General features: G+C 36.8%; 1 protein-coding gene across 1 annotated transcript in view; it reads right to left on the bottom strand.

The window, feature by feature from the left end:
* Positions 1 to 1,001: 1,001 nt before the first annotated feature.
* Positions 1,002 to 20,257, bottom strand: part of LOC118749661 (transcriptional regulator ovo-like) — a 115,408-nt gene continuing 96,152 nt past the window's right edge. The window contains exons 2-4 of the mRNA XM_036484460.1: positions 5,774 to 8,379; positions 3,649 to 4,125; positions 1,002 to 3,576 (exon numbers count right to left, since the gene is read on the bottom strand). Of these exons, the coding sequence (XP_036340353.1) occupies positions 3,391 to 3,576; positions 3,649 to 4,125; positions 5,774 to 8,379 (3,269 nt within the window). The 3' untranslated portion in view covers positions 1,002 to 3,390. The remainder of the gene's footprint in view (positions 3,577 to 3,648; positions 4,126 to 5,773; positions 8,380 to 20,257) is intronic.

Genomic DNA, 20,257 nt, shown 5'->3' with positions numbered 1-20,257 from the left:
TATATCTTCATTATTTTTTGCCTGCGCCAAATAAATTTGGTAGCGTTGTAATCAGCGTAAAAAGTTCTATCTATCGGCATTTTTGGTTATTTTATACCTGAACGGTCACTATTCTACACTTGTTCTAGAAAATTACGCAAACGAAGGTGATGCCAACGAATATTTAGTATGACGAATTTTTGGTTTTACTACTAATATCACTAGAAGCTGTAGAGTAAGCAACATTCTGAACAAGTAAAGGAGCCGATTTTATGTGTGGGAGCGAGAAGACTGTTTTATTACAAAACCTTTCTATTATTGAATCATGGTAACGTACAATATAGTTTATTTTCGTACCCTGGGTAACATACATAAAAAAAAATATTCCGACGAACTGATAACCTCTTCTTTTTTTGGAAGTCGGTTAAAAAGAGAACTAATTTGAAATATGAGTGTTTTTACTCACATACGCGGTTTTGTTTTTTGCTTAAAAATTACTTGTTATATTTTATAATAAATACCAGTTTTATCACACTCAATGACCGCACCTTTTTCGTTTTTTTTGTTTGTTTTCATTCTTAGGCACATGTCAAAAACATTTACTTTTTTTCATTCTTTTCCGATTGCGTGATCTTGTTAGTTGGTTCATGGTGGTTCGTATGAAACAGTAGCTTATGTCGAAAGGCTGGCTTTAGTATAATGCGGCATTTGCATCATACGATTGCTAATCACTCACTGGCGCCGAGCCGTTGACGAACTTTTGGCAAATAAACGTGCAGAAATAGTTCCTATACCAGCAAGTCAATGTTCTTATTAAGTCTCATCAAAAAATTCCTTGTCGTTTAAACTTTAAACTTTAAAGAATAAAGGGAATGCCGCATTATACTAGAGCCAGCTTCCCGACATAAGCTACTATTCCATACGAACACAGCTATACATAGATGCTCACAAGTTTAAAGGCAGGAAAAGGAAAAAACCAATGATTATTTGTTTTAAATAAATTTTAATTTATTTTTGGGTAACTTTTACAAGATATTTATTTTAAAAAGTTGGCTTGAGGCTTTTGTATTTTAAATAGTATGCAAAATAAGCAAGTATAAAAGTTAATTTTAACAAATTTTTGTTCTTTATTTCAATACATTGTATTAAAGTTCCATGTACTTTGTTAATTTCAAAATGTACATCTTTTTCTGCTCCAACTTAAATACATAAAAAAAATGCTAATACGAAACGTTTGCTTCAATGCAAAGTAGACATTTTTGAAAACTTAGATTAAATTAGACTTGAAAGGTTCGAAGAGAGCGACTGTTATTTATTAAAAATAAAGGTAAATGTTATCAACAAATAATGAAGACGAATATGACTAAGCAAAGAATATGCTATGAGCTAGTGAAGGAGGCGACTTAGCGTAAATGTAGAGTGGTGGGTGTTGTTGACAGGCAGTTATTGCCGCTTCACGACTTATTACGTTTACAAATTACTAATCAAAAATATAGCCTACTTATTATTCAATATGTGAGTGTGTATGTCTCTTATAATAAAACCATCACCATTGATTGCACAATAAACCCGATTGATAAAGATATCATTTGCGTGTCTACGCGAGATGGACCGAGATGCAAAGCGCTACTTGGTACACACAGATCTTCGGAAGTTCTATTTTCTATGTACTACAAAAAAAAATTATTATTAAAACGACGCGCGCGATCTTACTGTCGTTATCTCTTCGTTTCAGCGCCCATCCTGCTAATTTAGGTTTCTTTCACTAACAAATTCGCACTTTGCTGCTCATAAACAAATCCCAATTGAACAAAATAGCAAATATTTGACTCAACTTTTTTATATGAAGCAGATATAAAGCCTTTAGTTATTTGTTATAGTTACTCTGTTTATATATGTGTTTACTTAAAACTGTGGTATGTGACGGTGTAGATTTTAAACTTAAAGTTAACGCATTACTAAGAGTATTAAACAAAAAGTAAAAAAATAAAATGTTCTACGGAAAAATTATGCTAATTATTAGTATGTACTTCTTTAATATATAATGATTACACAAAAGAGATTCAAATCAGTACGAATTGGTGGTTTAATTTTTTTCTTTTTCATTTACTCAAAGCACTTACATCATTTAACTATAATTTACTCTTTTTGTTTTAAATTTGTAAGTTTTATACTCATCTAAAAATAAAAGCTTAGCTTAATCTTATTACTTGCTTTAATTTCTCATTTATGAGCAGCAAAAGTAGTGCGCGTAATTTAGTCTTCATTTTGATAAAAACGATGTTAAAAGCTAAGGTAACAACTATAAAACTAAAATAAACAATGAAAGCAAGTGCATTTACCAACTTAATATAATAATTAAATGTATGTGTATTTACGCCTCTTTACACTTGTTGCTGTTGAATGTGATTTCATTAATTCATTTATTTTCAACAAAATACTTAACTCCAAATTCAAAATTAAAAGAAAAATAAAAACTAACGTATTTCCTTTATAACTAAATGAACTGGAAGGTGGAGTATGAGTTAAATAAATATGTACATGATCCTTTGAGGAAAAAAATTTAGATTACATTTAAATTAACTAAACAAAGTTATTTCAAATGATGATGCGAAATAGTTATAGCTTTAGCGCCAAATGTGAATTCTAGTTTTTCATGAATTTAACTTTTAGCTTAATATCTAGTTCTTTGATTAGAAGCTCAAATTTGATTTACGTTTGTATATGTATATACAGTGAACTCTTATGCCAGCCTTATTTTTCAATTGTAAAATTTCATATTCATTTTATATCGCACAAAATTTACATCATAAAAATCTTTATATATTACATTCTTAATAATGAGAATTAATTCGCAGTGTTACAACTTAAAATTGACTTCATATTCTCATCTAAATATACAATAAACAAATACAAAATTAAACATTTTGCCTAGCCATAGATGTTTTAATAAATGTCCCAAGAGTTTATTTACACTATTTCATTGTACACTTGCTACGTAGGCTTCTGAAAACTCATACGAGTTATTCCGTACATATTTTCAAAAAAGATATAACACAGCATATACTGTTTACGAGATACATATTAATTGTACCATTCTGTGTAGCCAGCTAACAATGAAAACATGCTTTGTAACAGATTTTATAGAAATTCACAGAGCAAAATAGAAGCTAAATATGAGCACAGAACTTAGATGAAAAACGTTTTCAATAATTATAGAAGTAAAAAGCAGCAAAATATATAATCTCCTTTTGTAGGCAGTTTTTAGAAAACTCAATGTCAATTTAACTAACTACAATATACAAAATATTTGTCTACACTGCAGCGGGATGAGTTCATTTCCCTTATTGATGTGGCTGAAAGTTGGTATTTTATTTACAGTTTAAACTGTACGATCAATAAGTTTAATGTTTAGTTGTGCACCGGCATTGGCAGTTGACCTAGTAAGTTATTAGCGAATTGTGAGTTCGTGAATTTAAAGTGACGCTTATCGTAAAATTTTAGCAATGCAGGCGAGTACGGATGATTTTCCTTCAAGTGGATGTAATGAACTTCGGGTTCGCAAGTCGTGTGACCACATTCCTCACAAACGTACATCTTTACATGAAAACAAATTTATAAAAAGATATTTATATAACACATCTTTCAAGTGCTGTTTAATTATTTTACCTTAGCGCGTCGCTCCTTGTACGCGTACTGGTGCTGCACACTGTGCACCTTGAGACAGTGGGACTCTAACGAGCAACGCTGAGTAAAACTCTTCTCGCATAGGTTACATTTGTATGGTCGTACACCAGTGTGTGTACGCGTGTGGCGTTTCAAATCGAAAGTGTCGTTGAATCCTTTGCCGCAGAATGTGCACAAGTAGCGTTTAATTTCTGAATGGCATTTCATATGACGATTCAAAAGACGTTGCAATGAGAAAGCTTTTAAGCAAACGCGACACACAAATTTAGAGCCGTCAGCAGCACAGCTCCCGCTCTCCGAGCCATCAGTGCTAACATTTCCGCTCTTTTTTAAATCGTCCACACAATCAATGCTACGTATACGATGGTGCCCAGAATGAGTGTTTTCCACAGCAAGTGGGTTCTTAATACCATGACCGCCGTTAACAAATTCCAGCTGAACTTCTGGCGGCAGTCCCAACTGTAAAATTGACCAAATACAGTATAAGTTAGAAAACAAAGTATATACCAGACTTGAGGTCGATAGTCACAAAACAAGTTCGTTCGGCGTACATGTAACACAACAAATTATTAATCTCCCAAAGTATAAACTAAGAGTTCTAACAGGTATCTTAACAGGTCACTGCAGATTAAGAAGTTACCTACATAAACTTGGGATCTGGTCCATCAATGTGTGCCAGTTCTGTGATAACGAAGCAGACTTCTGAGCATCTACTTCTCGAATGCGACGACGCAGTGTTTAGACTATATGGAGGCATGTAGAACAAAGTCGTCTGGACATTTGATTAAAAAAACCGATTGGACTAAAAGAGGGAAAAGTAAAATTCAAAATTTCACATCATTTACTCAACCCTTCTCCCTAAGAACGTTACATTAAAAAAAAAATACTGGAATCGGCGCAATACCGACTAATCAGATTAGCTGCATTTGGCGCTGAACCCATTACAGCAAGTGTTTCTTTTTCCACTGTAATCAATTCTTTAAGTGGTCGGTTTATGTGGTCCAAATATATATTCCGACGCTTAGTGCGTCCTTTTTTGGAAGTCGGTTAAAAATTAACCAAAATCCCATCACATTTAATGACTGGGCCCATAATTTTTCCGAATTTTGGACGTTACAGTGATCCAATCCCTGTCATTTTTTATATGTAGGGTTTTCTAGTAAATCTAGGATCAAAATTAATGTTTCCGCCCCCAAGAGTGGAGGGCGTGGCAATTATCACATCTTTTCCAAATTTCATAATTACCTATTCCTAAGTGAAGTTAGAGCACTTGTGTAGTTATGTAGTTTCAGCGAAATCGTGGCAGGTTAACTATTACTTCCACCTACCTCCAATTAGTCGAGACACTGTGCGCCCTGGCGAGAAGACGGGAGAAATATCTCGGGTCATTATGTCCGCAGCCGGAACACATACACTTAATGTCACCAAAGAATCTTTTGGAGTTCCTACGGGAACTAGGACTGAGTGAGGTGTTGTAATTAGGAAGTGGGCACAATAGATCTCCTGATCGCAGTGCATACCTAAACTAATATCTAACATAACAAATTTAATCCCTACCATTAATATGTACTTAATTCCTTGTATTTAACTATGTACAGTTCCTTAAAAAACATAAATATTTACATTTTACATTTCGGAGCAAAGGTACGTATACAAACTCGCGAAGAGGTACTTTTTGTTTTGGACATTCTCCAGCACCTCCTGTCAAGTTATAAATATTTCTAAATCAACGTAAATACGTATTTTTCGTCTAATCCCTTACTGCCAAATATGCAGCTCACTAATAAACCTAATACTGCCACTGAGCATTCAAACAAAACGAAAACAATCAAAAAAATCTTGTAAAACAGTGTTATGTTGATTCTGCCTTGGCCTTAATTTTGATGCTTACCCTCTGCTGTAGCACTTTGCTTTCGTGCAGCATTGCGACAGTGGGTGATGGTGGCAATATGCCAGCAGCGGTTGCTGCCGCTGCGGCAGCAACACTTCGCAACGACGCTGTAGCCACCATCGACGCAGACCCACAAGAGGAACTTGTACTCAACTTTCTAGAACCCGTACCACAAGAACTTGCATTGGAACTGCCGGTCGAATGAGTTGGACTTACGCTTTGTATCAGGGGCTTTGTGTCCAGCATGGCAGCGCTGGCATCTAGCAAACCAGAGGTTGAAGCGCCCGACGAATTACTCGCTGCCGACGACATTCCATGATGTGCCGATAGGTGGGCCGCATTTGGCGATGGCAGCGATAAATTGCTGTTATCGCTGTTGTGATGATGGTGATGCTGCATATGATGAGGCGGAGCAATGTGATGTTGCTGATGATGATGCTGCGCTGAGCCATACGAATGACCATGCTGCTGATACGTATGTTGCTGTGGCTGCTGTGGTTGCTGTGCCAGCAACATTGGACCACCGTGCTGCATCATAGAAGTCTGCTGATGCTGTTGATGATAAGGATGCTGTTGTGCATGATGTTGTTGTTGCTGCATCTGCATTAAATCACGCGTTGCATGTTGATACGAAGGTGGTGGCTGTTGCTGTTGGTGGTTCATTCCAAGAGGGTCGTTGTTCATATGGTGCTGATTACCATTCATATGTTGCTGACGTTCAAATGGATACGGCTGCATATTTCCGTTTTGGCTGCTACCGATATGATTGCGAGATATGTTGCTGGTTATTTGTTGAATGAGAGTTTCGTGAAAATTATCTAGGTGACTTGTATTGTTGGTGTCCACAGGTGTTATGGATACAGAGTCAGGGGTAAGCGATGGCGTTGAGACTAGCTCGAAATCTTGCCTAGGGCTTGTCGAGTTCTCATCATCCACACATTCGCGCTGCAAAAACGAACTGAGGTCAACTGCATCAGAGAGTTGTTCCAGCAAATGGTCTGTCTGCGAGCTGAGCATGAGAGTAGCTGTAAATTGCAAAGGATCCACTGAGCCATTGGGGCCCTGCGAATTGGCCAGGTCGGACATAATAGCATCTTCGTAAGCGGCTGCGTTGAAATTTCCGGAATTCCCCATTGTGGCTTGAATGATGTTTTGTGCAAAAGCTCCGATGTCGATCTTGGCTTCGTCATACTCTATATCGGGCTCATCCTTGAGTATTATGCCGTACGCTGATGGATTGTTTCCATAATGCGGATGTCCATGATGGTGATGGTGTTGATGATGATGATGTTGAGTAGAAGGAGAAGAGTTATTAAATTTGTTATTATGCGCATGCGCAGAATAATTTGTGTTACCCTGGCCATTGGCAAATGTGGTAATTTCCAAACCACCACTACTGCTGTCATTTAAACCACTACCGACACCACTAACACCGTTGCTATTTCCATTTCCCGATGCACAGTCGATGAAGCTGTTAGCCTGCTGTTGACCACTGCTATTTCCACCAGCAGCTGACATTAAGTATGCCGCAGCCGCAGCATTTTGAATAAGGAAATTTGAATTTTCATTGAAATTTGCAGAGGTTGATGATGAGTTCATTGTGTTTCCGCTTTTCAAGCTCTCGTAGAAAGGAGGAAGAGCACCTGAAGGTGGAGAGTTTGGACCGTAGTTGTTGCGGCCGTCTCGTCCGCCGCCCATTCCACCACCAGTGCCGCCGCTGCCACTACCGCCTAGTGTACCTCCAAAGCCCGTAGGTGAACCTGCACCTCCACTCGGACTCTGGTTGTTGCCACTGCCTGAGCCGTTACCACCAAATCCGCTGGAACCCTGGAAACCTTGTCCGGCACCAGTTGATGATGTGCGGCCGTGACCTGCAGCTGCAGCTAAAATACCCGGGAGGCTACGTACGAGACGAGGATTGAGACGAGCTTGGGCGAGCACAGCACGCGCTGCCAATATTGCACTACGTCGACGAGCTTCACGTAATTTACGTTCGCGTTCTAAACGCTTTGCATTCAACGAATCAACTTGCTCTTCGTCGCTGTCGAATGAAGCTGTCCGTCGTTTCGGAACGTGGTAGTCAATCGGCTCTTGCTGTTCAGGACCGAGGTGCTCAAGCGAACCGGGTGGTAATAAAACTTCGTGTTGGCTCTGTCGTTGAGGTGGCGTTGGTGCTGGTTTTGGAGTACGTTGTATAACACTACAACGTACAGCAGGTCCAGGCGGAGGCTGAGGACTAGGACGTTTTTCTAACGGAGGAGGGGTGCTTCGCAAACGTAACGACAATGGTCTATCTTCGGGTACCAATGGCTTTTCGTCTACAATAAGTTTAGACCCATCCGAATCCGAATCTGAATCACTAGAGCTATCCTCACTTGGAGTGGGTGTGAAACGTTGCCTAACAACCTCTACTGGGTATTCCTTGCGTTGTGCCTGTGTTAGTACAATACCTCCGCTGTAGGGCTTATTGCCACCTAAAATCGAAGAAATGAAGCGTGGTTTACCAACTTCTACCTCTGGTTCACAAACTTCTTTGGGTTGAACGATCTCCTTTTGATCTTTGACTTCGTCAGTTTTTGGTGGTTGGGAGAAGGAATCGACCGGCGATTCCTCGTTACAGTCTTCTGTTTCTTTCACAACTCTCTCCTGAAGAGATACACAGCTCTTTGGGAGAGTAATGTCTTTAGATGGTTCTGGTTGGGAAGGTTTGACGGGTGTGGGTGATAGTGGAGATGAAGCAGAGTTGATGGTCGATGCCTCCGCTGCCAAAGTTGGAACTGCTGGCGATAAGCAATCACTTTGCTTGATGGTAGTGCCTCCAACTGGAAAAAAGATAAAATAAACATCAGTTAATAAATACATACATACATGCGTAACTGACGAAAAACAATAACTTTCTTAAAAATTGGTGTGAAGTGCTAACTGTACAAATTTTCCTAGAATTAACGGGAGCAAGGTTAGGTCCTTTCCGAGAATTAACGGGAGCCGAAAATTGTAATGCTTATCGAAAAATTCTTCTTTGGTATTTTTTTCGTTGTTTAGTAACTTTAACGACTTTTAAACGACCTTTCGCACTCAATAACGGTTTAAAACAAATTGTTTAAGAACGAATTTCTATATTTTATAAACTTTTCAGTTAACTGCGCAGAAAACCAACTGGAATTTCAAATAACTGTTTCCACGTCTAGACAGCAGGGAATTGTTGCCACATAACTGTTTTAATGTCAGCGCAAATTGGAGAACTTAACTTGCCAGACGGAAAAATTAAAAAATGGATTATGACCGAAATTGAGGATTATGTGAGGTGGTTATTGTTAATAAAAATAATTTAAATTGACAATTAATTAACATTTGTCATCGAACGTCTATGAAAGAAGAAATGTATACACCTATTATCAGAGCAAACCGTTATTACTTGTCAATTTTTATAAATTCACTGTTAACACTTCCATAACATTAATTTAAATCAAAGCATCTGTCTCACATAAAATCCCAACCTGATACCAATCCCTTGAATACATAGGATTTGGTTTGTGAGGTGTCAAAACAAATGATCTTCTCGAGTTTGTAGTTTCACATTTTGTAAAAACACATAAAAAACTCGTAGGTGACATTGTCGCGTCAATATATTTTAACAAATCACTAAGGTAATCTTAAATGACCCTTTTTGCGTTGATTAAAAATGTTAAAGCATTTCTTGAGAATTTTGAGCGACGAATAGCTCAAATCACGTTATCAGTACTTGTAAACAAACGGATTCGAAAACGGCACCAAGGAACTGTTGTGCCAAGTGCAGTGTACATTTGAATTGTATTGTAATAGACTACACTGAACAAAATCCTTACACCCGATTTACATGTTTCAAGTACTTGAAAGCAATTCTTGCTCATTCTCTTTTGTGTTTTTTATTTGCTTTTACACGTTTCAATTCTGTTGAATTCAAGTCTTTGGTTCTTTAAATGGGAAGCAACGAAAATGCCAAAAGCAAAGCAAGAAAGTTGAAACGACTTGACGGTACAGACGCATGTGTACTCGTCCCTTTTCTTCTCACCCCCCTCTCTTCCATGTCCGAGCAGAATTGAATTCAATACTTGAACTGTGTAAAAGCACACTTATCATGAACCAAAAATACAAAAATGTGTTTTTCGTTCATGATCCTTACAGTAGCTACACACGACGAGCATATCCGCGCACATGCGCACATGCTCGTCGTTTGTAGGGCGGTTTGCGCGCATGCTCGCCAAAAATCAAAAAATTTTGATTTTCAGCGAGCATGCTCGTTTATGAATGAATTGTAATAGACGTCGTGAACAATCAGCTGCGTAAAGCTGGACACTAACAGCGAAGAAATCCGTCTGATTTGTTCGCACAGCATTTCGCCACTATATTCGCACAAATCATGATTCAATAATACAAGGTTAGATAATTATTGACAGCTGCGGTTTGATACTCCCTTACAAAAGGTTGCGTTTACGAAGGACGGAGAAAGGGGAAGAATGAAATCTCTTGGTTCGAAAATGGTAGTAGAAAAGTACGCTAAGTGCCTACAGTAGTGAAATTCCTTTTGTAAATTCTAATGTATTTGCAGGAAATCTGGCATTTTAAACGAAATGTTGAACGTAATGGTGCATTTACATGGTATGAATCTGTTCATAAGCCGTATGAATTTTCCTATAAAAGAAGCACCAACTCTATGAAGAAATGAATGAAAGCGATATATATTTAACAATTTTGACTTGTATACTAGACAATATTTTTTTGTAAACAACAAATAAAAAAATTTTATTTTGTGCTAGCTTCGAAACTAGAAGCTTATTTTTTTGTTCAATGTGCTTTAAAAAGGACCTACTGCCAATAAAGCCTTGTGGATTGCTATTTTTCCTATTTGTAATGCTTCCATTTAAACATCTTTGTGGAAAAACAGTTTTTTGTTCAGAATTGCTTGTTTACGAAACGTTTGGCATAAGTTTTAAATCATAGGGATGCCGTTTTCTTCCGTTTCTCAGTGGATTTTATACTTGCAAAAGCACCAAAATATGTATGCAATACTTCTACATATCTTCGTTTAAAGCACAAAACCGCGCATCAAGGAAATGCAAAACCTCGTATGGGAGGTTGCCTAAATTTTAAAAACGGTTCTCTCTTTTAAACTTAATAATCTGCTCTCCTTATGTCTAAGTCGATATTTTATTATATCGATATTTTATTATAAATGGCTAAGGGCTTGATGTCAGGAGCTTCCGATGACCAAATATCTTTTTTGGCACAAATTTCAGTTCCGAGGTTTTGCAGAACCACGATACGCGCTTTTGTACTTTAAACGACGAATATGTATATCGCTTTAACAATATGTTAGCGTTTGGCCTAGCTTCTCCTCCGATATGCGGCGTGCGTGATTTTGTCACACAAAGTAAAGGACAGTTTTACGCCGACTCCGAACGGCAATTGTATTTTAATGAGAAGTTGTTTCCATGACAGAATACACTCGGAGGATTACTATTACCAACAGCGGGGCAACAACTATTAGAAAAACTGGGCTTGAACTCAGGCTCTGCGTAATGCTCTACAGCAGCCGCCACTACTTTTACATATATTGCTGGTATATTCAAAATACTATCCCGAACTTCGGAGTGTATATATGTAATATAAAAAAGAATGAGAGGTACTATAAGAAAATGTACCCAAAATTCTGGAGCAAATGAAAAAATGCTCATTGAAAATAGTTCACATGTATAAATTAAAAGATATAACTTAATAGGTTACAGCGCTAAACAAAAGGAAAAGTTAGAAAAAATAGCAATGCGGTTTGAAGGAAACATGAAGCCATAAAATGCTTGTTTGTTTCGTTAATACTCTGAACTTTGTAAGATATGGCACTCTATTATTTGCAGTAGTTTGCAAATATTCACTAATGGTTCTAAAATCGCAAACATTTTCGTGGGATGTTTTTGTTTGATTTCGAATTGAAAATACATTACGATCATATTGTACCGAAATAAGTGCGGTATCCCTGCATTTTTGTAAAAGCCAGAAAGAAGCATAAACTGTATGAAAAAATGAAAGGGAGAAGTATACATGCCTTTTATAATTTTGACTTATATGTATATTTGGCAAGTCTTTGTGTAAACAACAAAAAATACAATTTTAATTTCTTTGCCAGCTTGGAAAATATAGGCTTATTTTTACTTAAACGCGATATAAAGCTCATTAAAATGTTCTGTAATGTCTTGTTGTAAGTTTGTTATCATAGTTCTTCGTATTTTTATTGTCCACTAAACGTGAGTGGCTTCAATTTAAAAAGTTCTAGTACAAAGAATTTCTTTGTTTTGAATTTGTTTATTGTTTTTAATTTTTAAAATTCATACTTTTGACATGTATGTGAATGGCGGAGTTGCCGCTTTCCTCCTTTTCGGTGGGTTTTTATATTAAAAAGGCATCAAAATGGGAAAAACTCACTTTGGTATCTCTGCATCTGTTAAACTTTTTATGGGAAGATGTATGAAAATTCAACTTGCTATAATTTCATATGCTTAACAGTATCACAACAGTATGTTTACAGTATCTCCCCATAACTTTTCATATGAAAAAATTTATTATATGCATCCCATTCCATATCATTGAATTCCTCATTAGAACATGTAGTCCCTCTATTTTAGCGTATCAACAGTTCATATGGCTTCATACCATGTAAATGCGCCATAATATTGATAACGTGAATTACGTAATTTATGTGCTATTTAGCTGTATAAAAACTGCAAAATGACTTAAATTAAAATAAGACTACTATGAGATTGATGTTAACATACATTGCTTATGTTTTCATCAGTTAAATATGCTTCATATGCATATATAAATAAACATATTGCACAAAAGCTTAAACTTTTATTTCACACCAAAGCTACACTGTTTCCATGTAAATTTGCAAAGAAGCAACACGGTGCCACTGCTAAGGGAGCGGTGCGAGAGAGACAACTGTCAGTTTATCGAACCTTGTATTATTGAATCATGCGCACAAATCACGATTGAGAGAATGCAAAGGTTGCGCCGATCTCGGACCGCTATTCCTCTCTTAACGAATTTGACAGAACCGTCGTTTGCATGACGTCACACTGGTGCATCTTGTTTACATTTTCCTTGCAACATTTTTTCTTGTTCTTCCATTCTTGCTCACGTTTTGGCATTTCTCTCTCGCAATTGCACCAGTGTGACGTCACACAAAAGTTATTCTCAAAAATCCTCTCTGATCGGCGCAATCTTGTATTCTGTCATTCTTGCGCACAAATCATATCTCACTTGAACTTCGACGAGTAAACATAAGCGATGAAGCGGATGATGGGCGTTTGGTTATTTATGCATGAAAAGCAAAAGAAAAAAGCATAACGAATTGTGTTTAAATAAAAAAAAAAAAAACAATTGGGTTGCTCACACTTGGCTGGTAATGTTGTTGTTGTTGCAGCGGCATACAAGTTCCCCAAAGAGTGTTTGGGGAGTGTTGCTGGAGGGACAGTCCTTGGCCAAATAAAAATCTGGGCCGTTCCGGTTCGTAGACCCGTGGGAACGACTGGGCTGATAATCAGGTTATCTGGTTATGTGGTTATATTTTTTATTCAGTTTAGAACATAACATACACAACAGAATACTAATTTTTAACTAGATAACCTGATAACCAGGTAAGTGTGAACAACCCAAATATTATTATTCTGTAGATGACAAGAGAGGAGCAGGAGCATTGTTTGCCCTCCGTTTGCCCATTGTTAGGTAGAATTTATTTCTCCGCTTTATGTATACAAAGAATCTGGATATGAAGAGCGTTGAAAATAAGCGAAAACAAGTACATATGTAAATTCCTACATACATATGTATGTACATACATACATACGTATGTATAACAGCGAAAGAAACAGCTTAACAATGCGAAAGGGAGTATAAATAATAGCAAAGGATGCAATAACTGTGAACATCCAAATCTAAAATTCTAGTTAGTTAGTTTACTACTGTTAACTAAAAAAAAAAAATATATATATAACAAAGGCAAAACTACACTTAATTTTCTAATATATTCTTCCAAAGAATTTTCCATCGTCGAAAAGCCCGCGAGCGGAAATTCTTGGCCCCGCAAGAATTATAAATTTTCAAAGTACCACAACGTGGGCGCATATACACCTTCAGAGCCTGCTCCAGATTTCTCACTTTTCCGAATTATTGGAAATTCGCGGCCTTAGCAGGCTTGTATGCCCTGATATTTTTTACAGTTCCTATCGTGGCAGTTTTGCCAACTTCCCTCTATTTCTCCATCAGTTTCTTCCACGATTTTTGTTTTTTATTCATATCTTTATATTTTCCTCTTTTACTTTGCGAAATAGCGACTTCTCCGATAATAAAAAAAAATCTAAAAGTCGCTTATTTTCAATATCCCGCGATGTGCTCACTTCAATGGTTCAAAATGACCTGATATGGCGAAATGGGTTAAAAATAAACTGATATGACGACATGGCGAACTGCGCCAGTATAAAGCCTGCTATACAGTTCAGTACAAGCGTAAGCGTGAGCTTTTTATTTTGACCAATATCTTCGATATTACCTAACTTTTAGCAATAGCTGATACATCAAAAGCTAGAGCATTAAAATATCTTTCAGAATTATAGAATAAAAGCTAATTTAAAATGTATAATATGCCTTTTTTCAAGCTCAAACTCAACTGTGTGCGTACGCAAATAATTCGCATGTGAACGACAAGTTTTGACAGATGTGTGTGAGCGTCCATAAAAGTACAAATGGAATTCTTTGCCTTTGCGAACTTTGCATTGAACTGTGTGCCAAGCTTAACGGCCGAACAAATTAGAAGAGTTTGAAAATTTTCAAATCCGTCTGATTTGTTCGCGAAAAATTACATCGTGCACGAACAAATCAACGGATTTGTTCGCTGTTAGTTAGAGCTAGAAAACTATCGATGCTCGTGGCCATCGATAGTTTCGATAGTCACAACCATCGATAGTATCGATACTATCGAAAATGTCGACACTATCGATAGTTTTGATTAAAACAGTCTAAAAAATTAAACATAACTTTTATTGAAACTGAGATCAGGTGCTCTCTTCTGTAAATGTGAGAAAAAGTAGTGTACACCGAGTGCAAAACTCAACCAAAAACTCACCGACTAAAATTCAGTGAGTTTTTCGGAAGAGAAGTGTACACAATTTTGACAGTTAAAACTCATTCTCACACATGCTGAATCGCAAAATGAGGAAGTGTACACAATTTTGACAGCTAAAACTCATTCTCACTCTTCCTGAATCGCGAAATAAAGAGTGCACACAATTTTCAGTGTACACTTGAAAACTCACAGTTACAGAATAGAGCCTCAGAATTGCTAAAATATGACGATATTTTTTTTTTTAAGGAACAAAAGTTTATCAACGATCTTTAGCTTCAAGTAGCATCTGCACTCTGAAATATGTATTTTACTGTATAATTAGTCTGTTCCAATAGCAGTCCTGTTTACAGGATTTAGTCAGAACTTACGGGAAGTCGTTCCTATTGACATGAAACCTGTAGGTGGGAACACTTTTGAGAGAGAAACTGAACAACTGTTCCTAGTCAGAAGTTACAGGAGTTTTTTTTCCTGTAAGTTCATGAAAAGTGTCAAACGATCAGCTGATTTGCATCTGCAAACAAAAACAGAAAGAGGTGAAAGCAAAGAACATTATATTTGAAAAAAAATGGAAGTAAACAACGAAATATTTGAATATGTATATATTTTAATAATTAGTTAGTGATATTTCAGCCAAATCAGTGTTGTACAAATGACATGTAAACAAACCGACTGACGTTTTTACAGGAAATAGTGCTTTTTGCGTTCCCGTGAACTTCTGCATCTGTTCTCCTTCTAATCTCACTTGCGAGAGTGAAATTGTAGGTTGACAGTTCCACAGTTCAAAGGAACAGACTAAAAACCCGTAAGTGGGAACACTTTTGAGAGGTAAACTGAGCAACTGTTCCTAGTCAGAAGTTACAGGATTTAGTTCGGACTTTTTTCCTCCGTAAGTTCATGAAAAGTGTCAAACGATCAGCTGATTTGCAAACAAAACCAGAAAGTGGTGAAAGGAAAGAACTTGTAAAGATGGAAGTAAACAACGAAATATTTGAATATGTATAGATTTTAATAATTATTTAGTGATATTTCAGCCAAATCGGTGTTGTACCAATGACATGTAAACAAACCAACTGACGTTTTTACAGGAAATAGTGCTCTTTGCGTTCCCGTACACTTCTGCATCTGTTCTCCTTGTACTCTCATTTGAGAGAATAAAATTGTAGTTTGACAGTTGCACAGGTTTTAGTCCGAAGTTCAAAGGAACAGACTAAATGTATGTACGAGAGAAAACTATCGATAGTGCTTACAAAACCATCGTTGTTTCGTTACTGTTGACTGTTAGTTGTTGTATTTTCGTATTCTCCAGCAAAAGATATCCAGCAACTTGCCAGTAACCATATTTCGTAGAGTAAGCCAATATTTATTTTCATTGAGAGAAATATGCAAGCAAATACGAAGACGCAAAAGCAGCAAGAAGTTGGAAGTTTTATGAACAGCTGATTAATTTGTTATTTTCCGACTCAATTACGAGTTACTAGTGAAAAGTTATCCAGTAAAACTTGCAAGCTCAGCTGTAATTTTTGCTCTCTCAATTGTCTCTCTTTCCCCGTTTCTTGCAAGTTTTTGCGGACGAAAACGCCATCCAGTAAAAACCAGTAAAATTTATACTGGATTTTACTGGATGGTACGTACGCGAACAGAGCTATTGCCTAGCATAACCGGCATGTGAATGACGATGCTTGAAAATCTTGCTTGCGTTCTGCTTTTTTCTCTCGCAAGCGAGATAGAGTTTTGTTGACTGGGCATTTGACGGCCTTGCAGGCACTTAAAAGTTTGAGAAAATTAGAAAATCTGCATAAAGAGATGTATACTATTTTCAAATGAAAAATGGCTTCCTCTATATTTGTATTTGCCACCAAAATAAATGATGTTGCTACTCGGAAGAATTCTGCGTAATGAGAACATAGCTGTCAAACAACAAAAATGACAGTTGAAAGCAAGCGAGAGCTCGCATGCCGCTCGGTATGCGAGAAAAAGCATGCTTCGTACTTTTTGCGGTCTACAGGTGCGGTTTCTCGCATGCGTCGTCAGGAAGGCGAGATTTTCCAGCACGTGAAGACGGCCGGTAAGCTCTGTGATAAAATTTATTGCTGATATAAGTCATATCAGTGGCAATATTTGGGTGTGGGCGTTTCATATCTTGATATAACGCCACGTCTCCATTTTCTACTAAATGTGTCTAAACATCTGTCAATTATCTGTTTTAACTTTGTCCCGTTTTCTCATGTGAGCAACGGTAAAATTAAGACTGAGTTGTCAAACTACGAAATCACATCTGATGTTAAGACGACGTTGGTAAGAAATTCGGTAAGACAGATATGGTTTAACAGTGGAAATTTGCGGTTTCCACCTGTCATTTCTGTCTTAACAGAGCTTTTTTAACAGAATCTGTAGATGCTGGAGACGTGGGGTAAGCATATGCACGATGGCTTTTAAAAATTAATTTTGCCGGATTTCATCGCTTAAAAAATTTAGAAAATATGCTTTTTCACATCAAAGTACATAACAAAAAATATTTGCTTTTATATTAAAATATCAATAGTTTTGAAGCCACGAAGTTTTCGTGCAAATAAAAAGGCAGCTGTCAAACTTTCAAATTGCCGGTAATAGATGGCAAGATATACCCGGCAAGTTCTGCAATTCACTTCCGGGTGAATTTGAGCCAAGTTCGCTTTGAACTCAAATTGGCAGTGGATGAGATTCACTCAGAAGTGAATTGCAGAAACTGCCCGATAAGCTTTGATATATTTTGCTCTTGAAGAGCAATGACCGATCTCCATTGGCTATTTGTATTCTAACATATGTATCATGGTATAAGCTGTGTTTCACAACGAATAATTATCAAAAATTTTTACTGGATTTTGCTGAAAAGCCTCTCTTGACACAGAAGAGAGCCAAAAAGAGAGCATAAAAAAGCAAGAGAGCTGCAAATTTCTGCTGGCGAAATTTCTGCCAACAGAAATTTCCAGTCATATGTTTGAAGAGCAGCTGTTCAAAACGCACAAGGAAAAAGTTGGCAGGTTTATTTTACTTCATTTTAATAAAACAAAATGAGTGCATCGTGACCAAAACACATTAGTTGTATTTATTTGGGTTATCGAGCTCAGTATCACGATCATTTCTCACGGAAACGGTCTGGATCATTCTTATTGGAGTTGGAAGCACTAATTTTATACTACTAGCACGAGGAAGACGAAATTATAAAAATGAACTCACTAAATGGGGAAAAATACATTTAAACGAAATAATCTGTCTTATCCTGAGTTTCACCTGAAAAAAAATTCACCTGAAATTTTGCCATCCGCCCATATTAAAGCCTAGGAAACCAAAAGTGAAAAATGAACCGGTTCGGGGAAAATAATAGGGAATTTACATGATTAAACTTTCACAGGCGATTAGTTGAACCAAAAGTTGAACGAAAGTAGGCAGCCGACCATGAACCAAAAATACAAGATCACGTAAGAACGCGACGTTGTATTTGTAACTGGTTTTGAGAAAAAAGTTTGCGAAAGCGGGTTCGTCCGCTGAGCGTTTGTTTACATCACAAGCACCACTATTTTACACTTTTATTCAAGTAAAGAAGAGTTAATTCAACATGACAACACATTTTAAAGCATTTTGTTGCATCATTTTACCTAAATTGTGCGTTTAAAGTGACTGACAATAATTTTGGCTAATTTTGGTTTTCGTTGTTTTCTTTGCTTTGTTTACTTTTCGCTCGTTTTCCAGTGAAACAAGATGGCGTAGAACTCGCTAAAAAAATCGACTTTTTTCACTCTCTTGTTCTTACGTGATCTTGTGTCTTTCGTTCATGGCAGCCGACCAACTTCAGTGGAAGCGATTAGTTGAAAGGCCGTTTACACCAGGCGATTGTTGCATTCAACTAAAAATCGCCTGAAAAATCGCCTCACGTAAATTCCCTATAAAACTCATGATAAGGGCGATGTTACGCAGACGATCATATGATTCCTGCTCACGAATTGTTGTTGCTTCCACTGCACAACGAAAAAATTGAGAGCGAGCGAGAGCACTGAACCATCGAATTTTCGTCCAAAAATATCGATGTTAACATCGATGTTTTGCTGGACGCTTTGCTACTCACCTACTTGCCAACTCGTGGGATTTCGCCCATAATTTGGGATTTTCGCACCATAAAAGGGCGCGTGGGATTTTGCGTCTCATTATGGGATTTTTAGGTAAATACAATTTTATGGTTCTATTGTTTTTTTTTTGCTTTTAATTCCAACGTGACGGGTGGGACATTAAAACTTGTTTTTCCTCAAACTTTAAGTAATTTCTTTTTAACCCTTAATTTTGCAAGTTGCAAACTGTTAACATCTGAATTCAAATAACAGTTTAACACGAAACTAATAAAGTAGAAAACTTAGTCATATGATTTACACAGAAAATTTTCACTTTCCCCAAGAGTGACGGCTGATACAACGACAACACCCACCTCTCTGAGTGAATGGATTCGATTGCCATTTTAGACAAACTTTATATCAAAATATTTATTGCATAGCGGCGTTCTCCAATGTAGTTAGTATAATGATAAGGTCCATTTTATGTTTTTATGGCATTTTTATATTTGAAAAAAAAAACTTTTAGCTTGTGACGGGTGGGACAGTATTTTGTGACTGGTGGATCGAGTCACTATTGAAGACACATAGCAATTTTGCACTTTTTCGCATAAAAGCATAAATTTCATATTAAAGCCGTTTGAAACTTGCGCTTCATTACATTAAATTTGTTGGGGCTATAAAACTGCATACCCAATAATGTTTTAAAGATTTACACCCAAATTCATAACAAATAAAGAACATTTTAACTGCTATATAAATCGAAAATTTGTATGAAAATGCCACTCTGTAAAGCTCTTTAAACTTATTTTATTTTTTTATGAATAAGGTCATTCGATTAAAAAATACTGACATTTTTATGAAAATTTGTTGAGTTTTCCTAAATTTTGTATAAAGTGTGTGTCTGTGATATGATTTCGGTTAAACCTCGGACGGTATTTTTATAGAAAAATACCAAAAAATTTGCTTGAAAAACATTACGAATATTTAAAAAAAATCAGCACGTAGTCATTTGTTTGAGTCACTGTATATATTGTTCTTAAAAACTTTTAATATTTAATATTCATAAATTGGATTTTCGAATTTTAAAATGGGATAAATAGGGCGTTTTTCAAAGGAGAATGGGATTTTCGTACCTTGGAGTTGGCAACACTGCCTACGACCTTTCTAGTGCATCGTGTAAATTGGCTCGAAGAAGTTAGAGTACAACTCCACAACAAGCTTATCAGGCTTATGGCGTTTTTCAGAATTTCAGCTACACGATTCAGCTATTGCTGAAGGTCTGAAAAGCGCTGAACGCCTGAAAAGCTTGTTGTGGAGTTGCACTCTTACCGCCCTATTCCCACACCACTGACAAAACTAGTGATGTGCCGAGTCGGGTCGACTCGAGTTCTGACTCGAGTATTTTAGAAGTACTCACGTTCTCGAGTAAGCAAATTATAGTATTCGCATACACAGACTCGAGTA

The sequence above is a fragment of the Rhagoletis pomonella genome, unplaced genomic scaffold, assembly GCF_013731165.1.
Source record: "Rhagoletis pomonella isolate Grant_MI unplaced genomic scaffold, Rhpom_1.0 Rhpom_scaffold_00029, whole genome shotgun sequence".
NCBI lineage: Eukaryota > Metazoa > Arthropoda > Insecta > Diptera > Tephritidae > Rhagoletis > Rhagoletis pomonella.
This window is presented reverse-complemented; position numbering and strand designations above follow the sequence as displayed.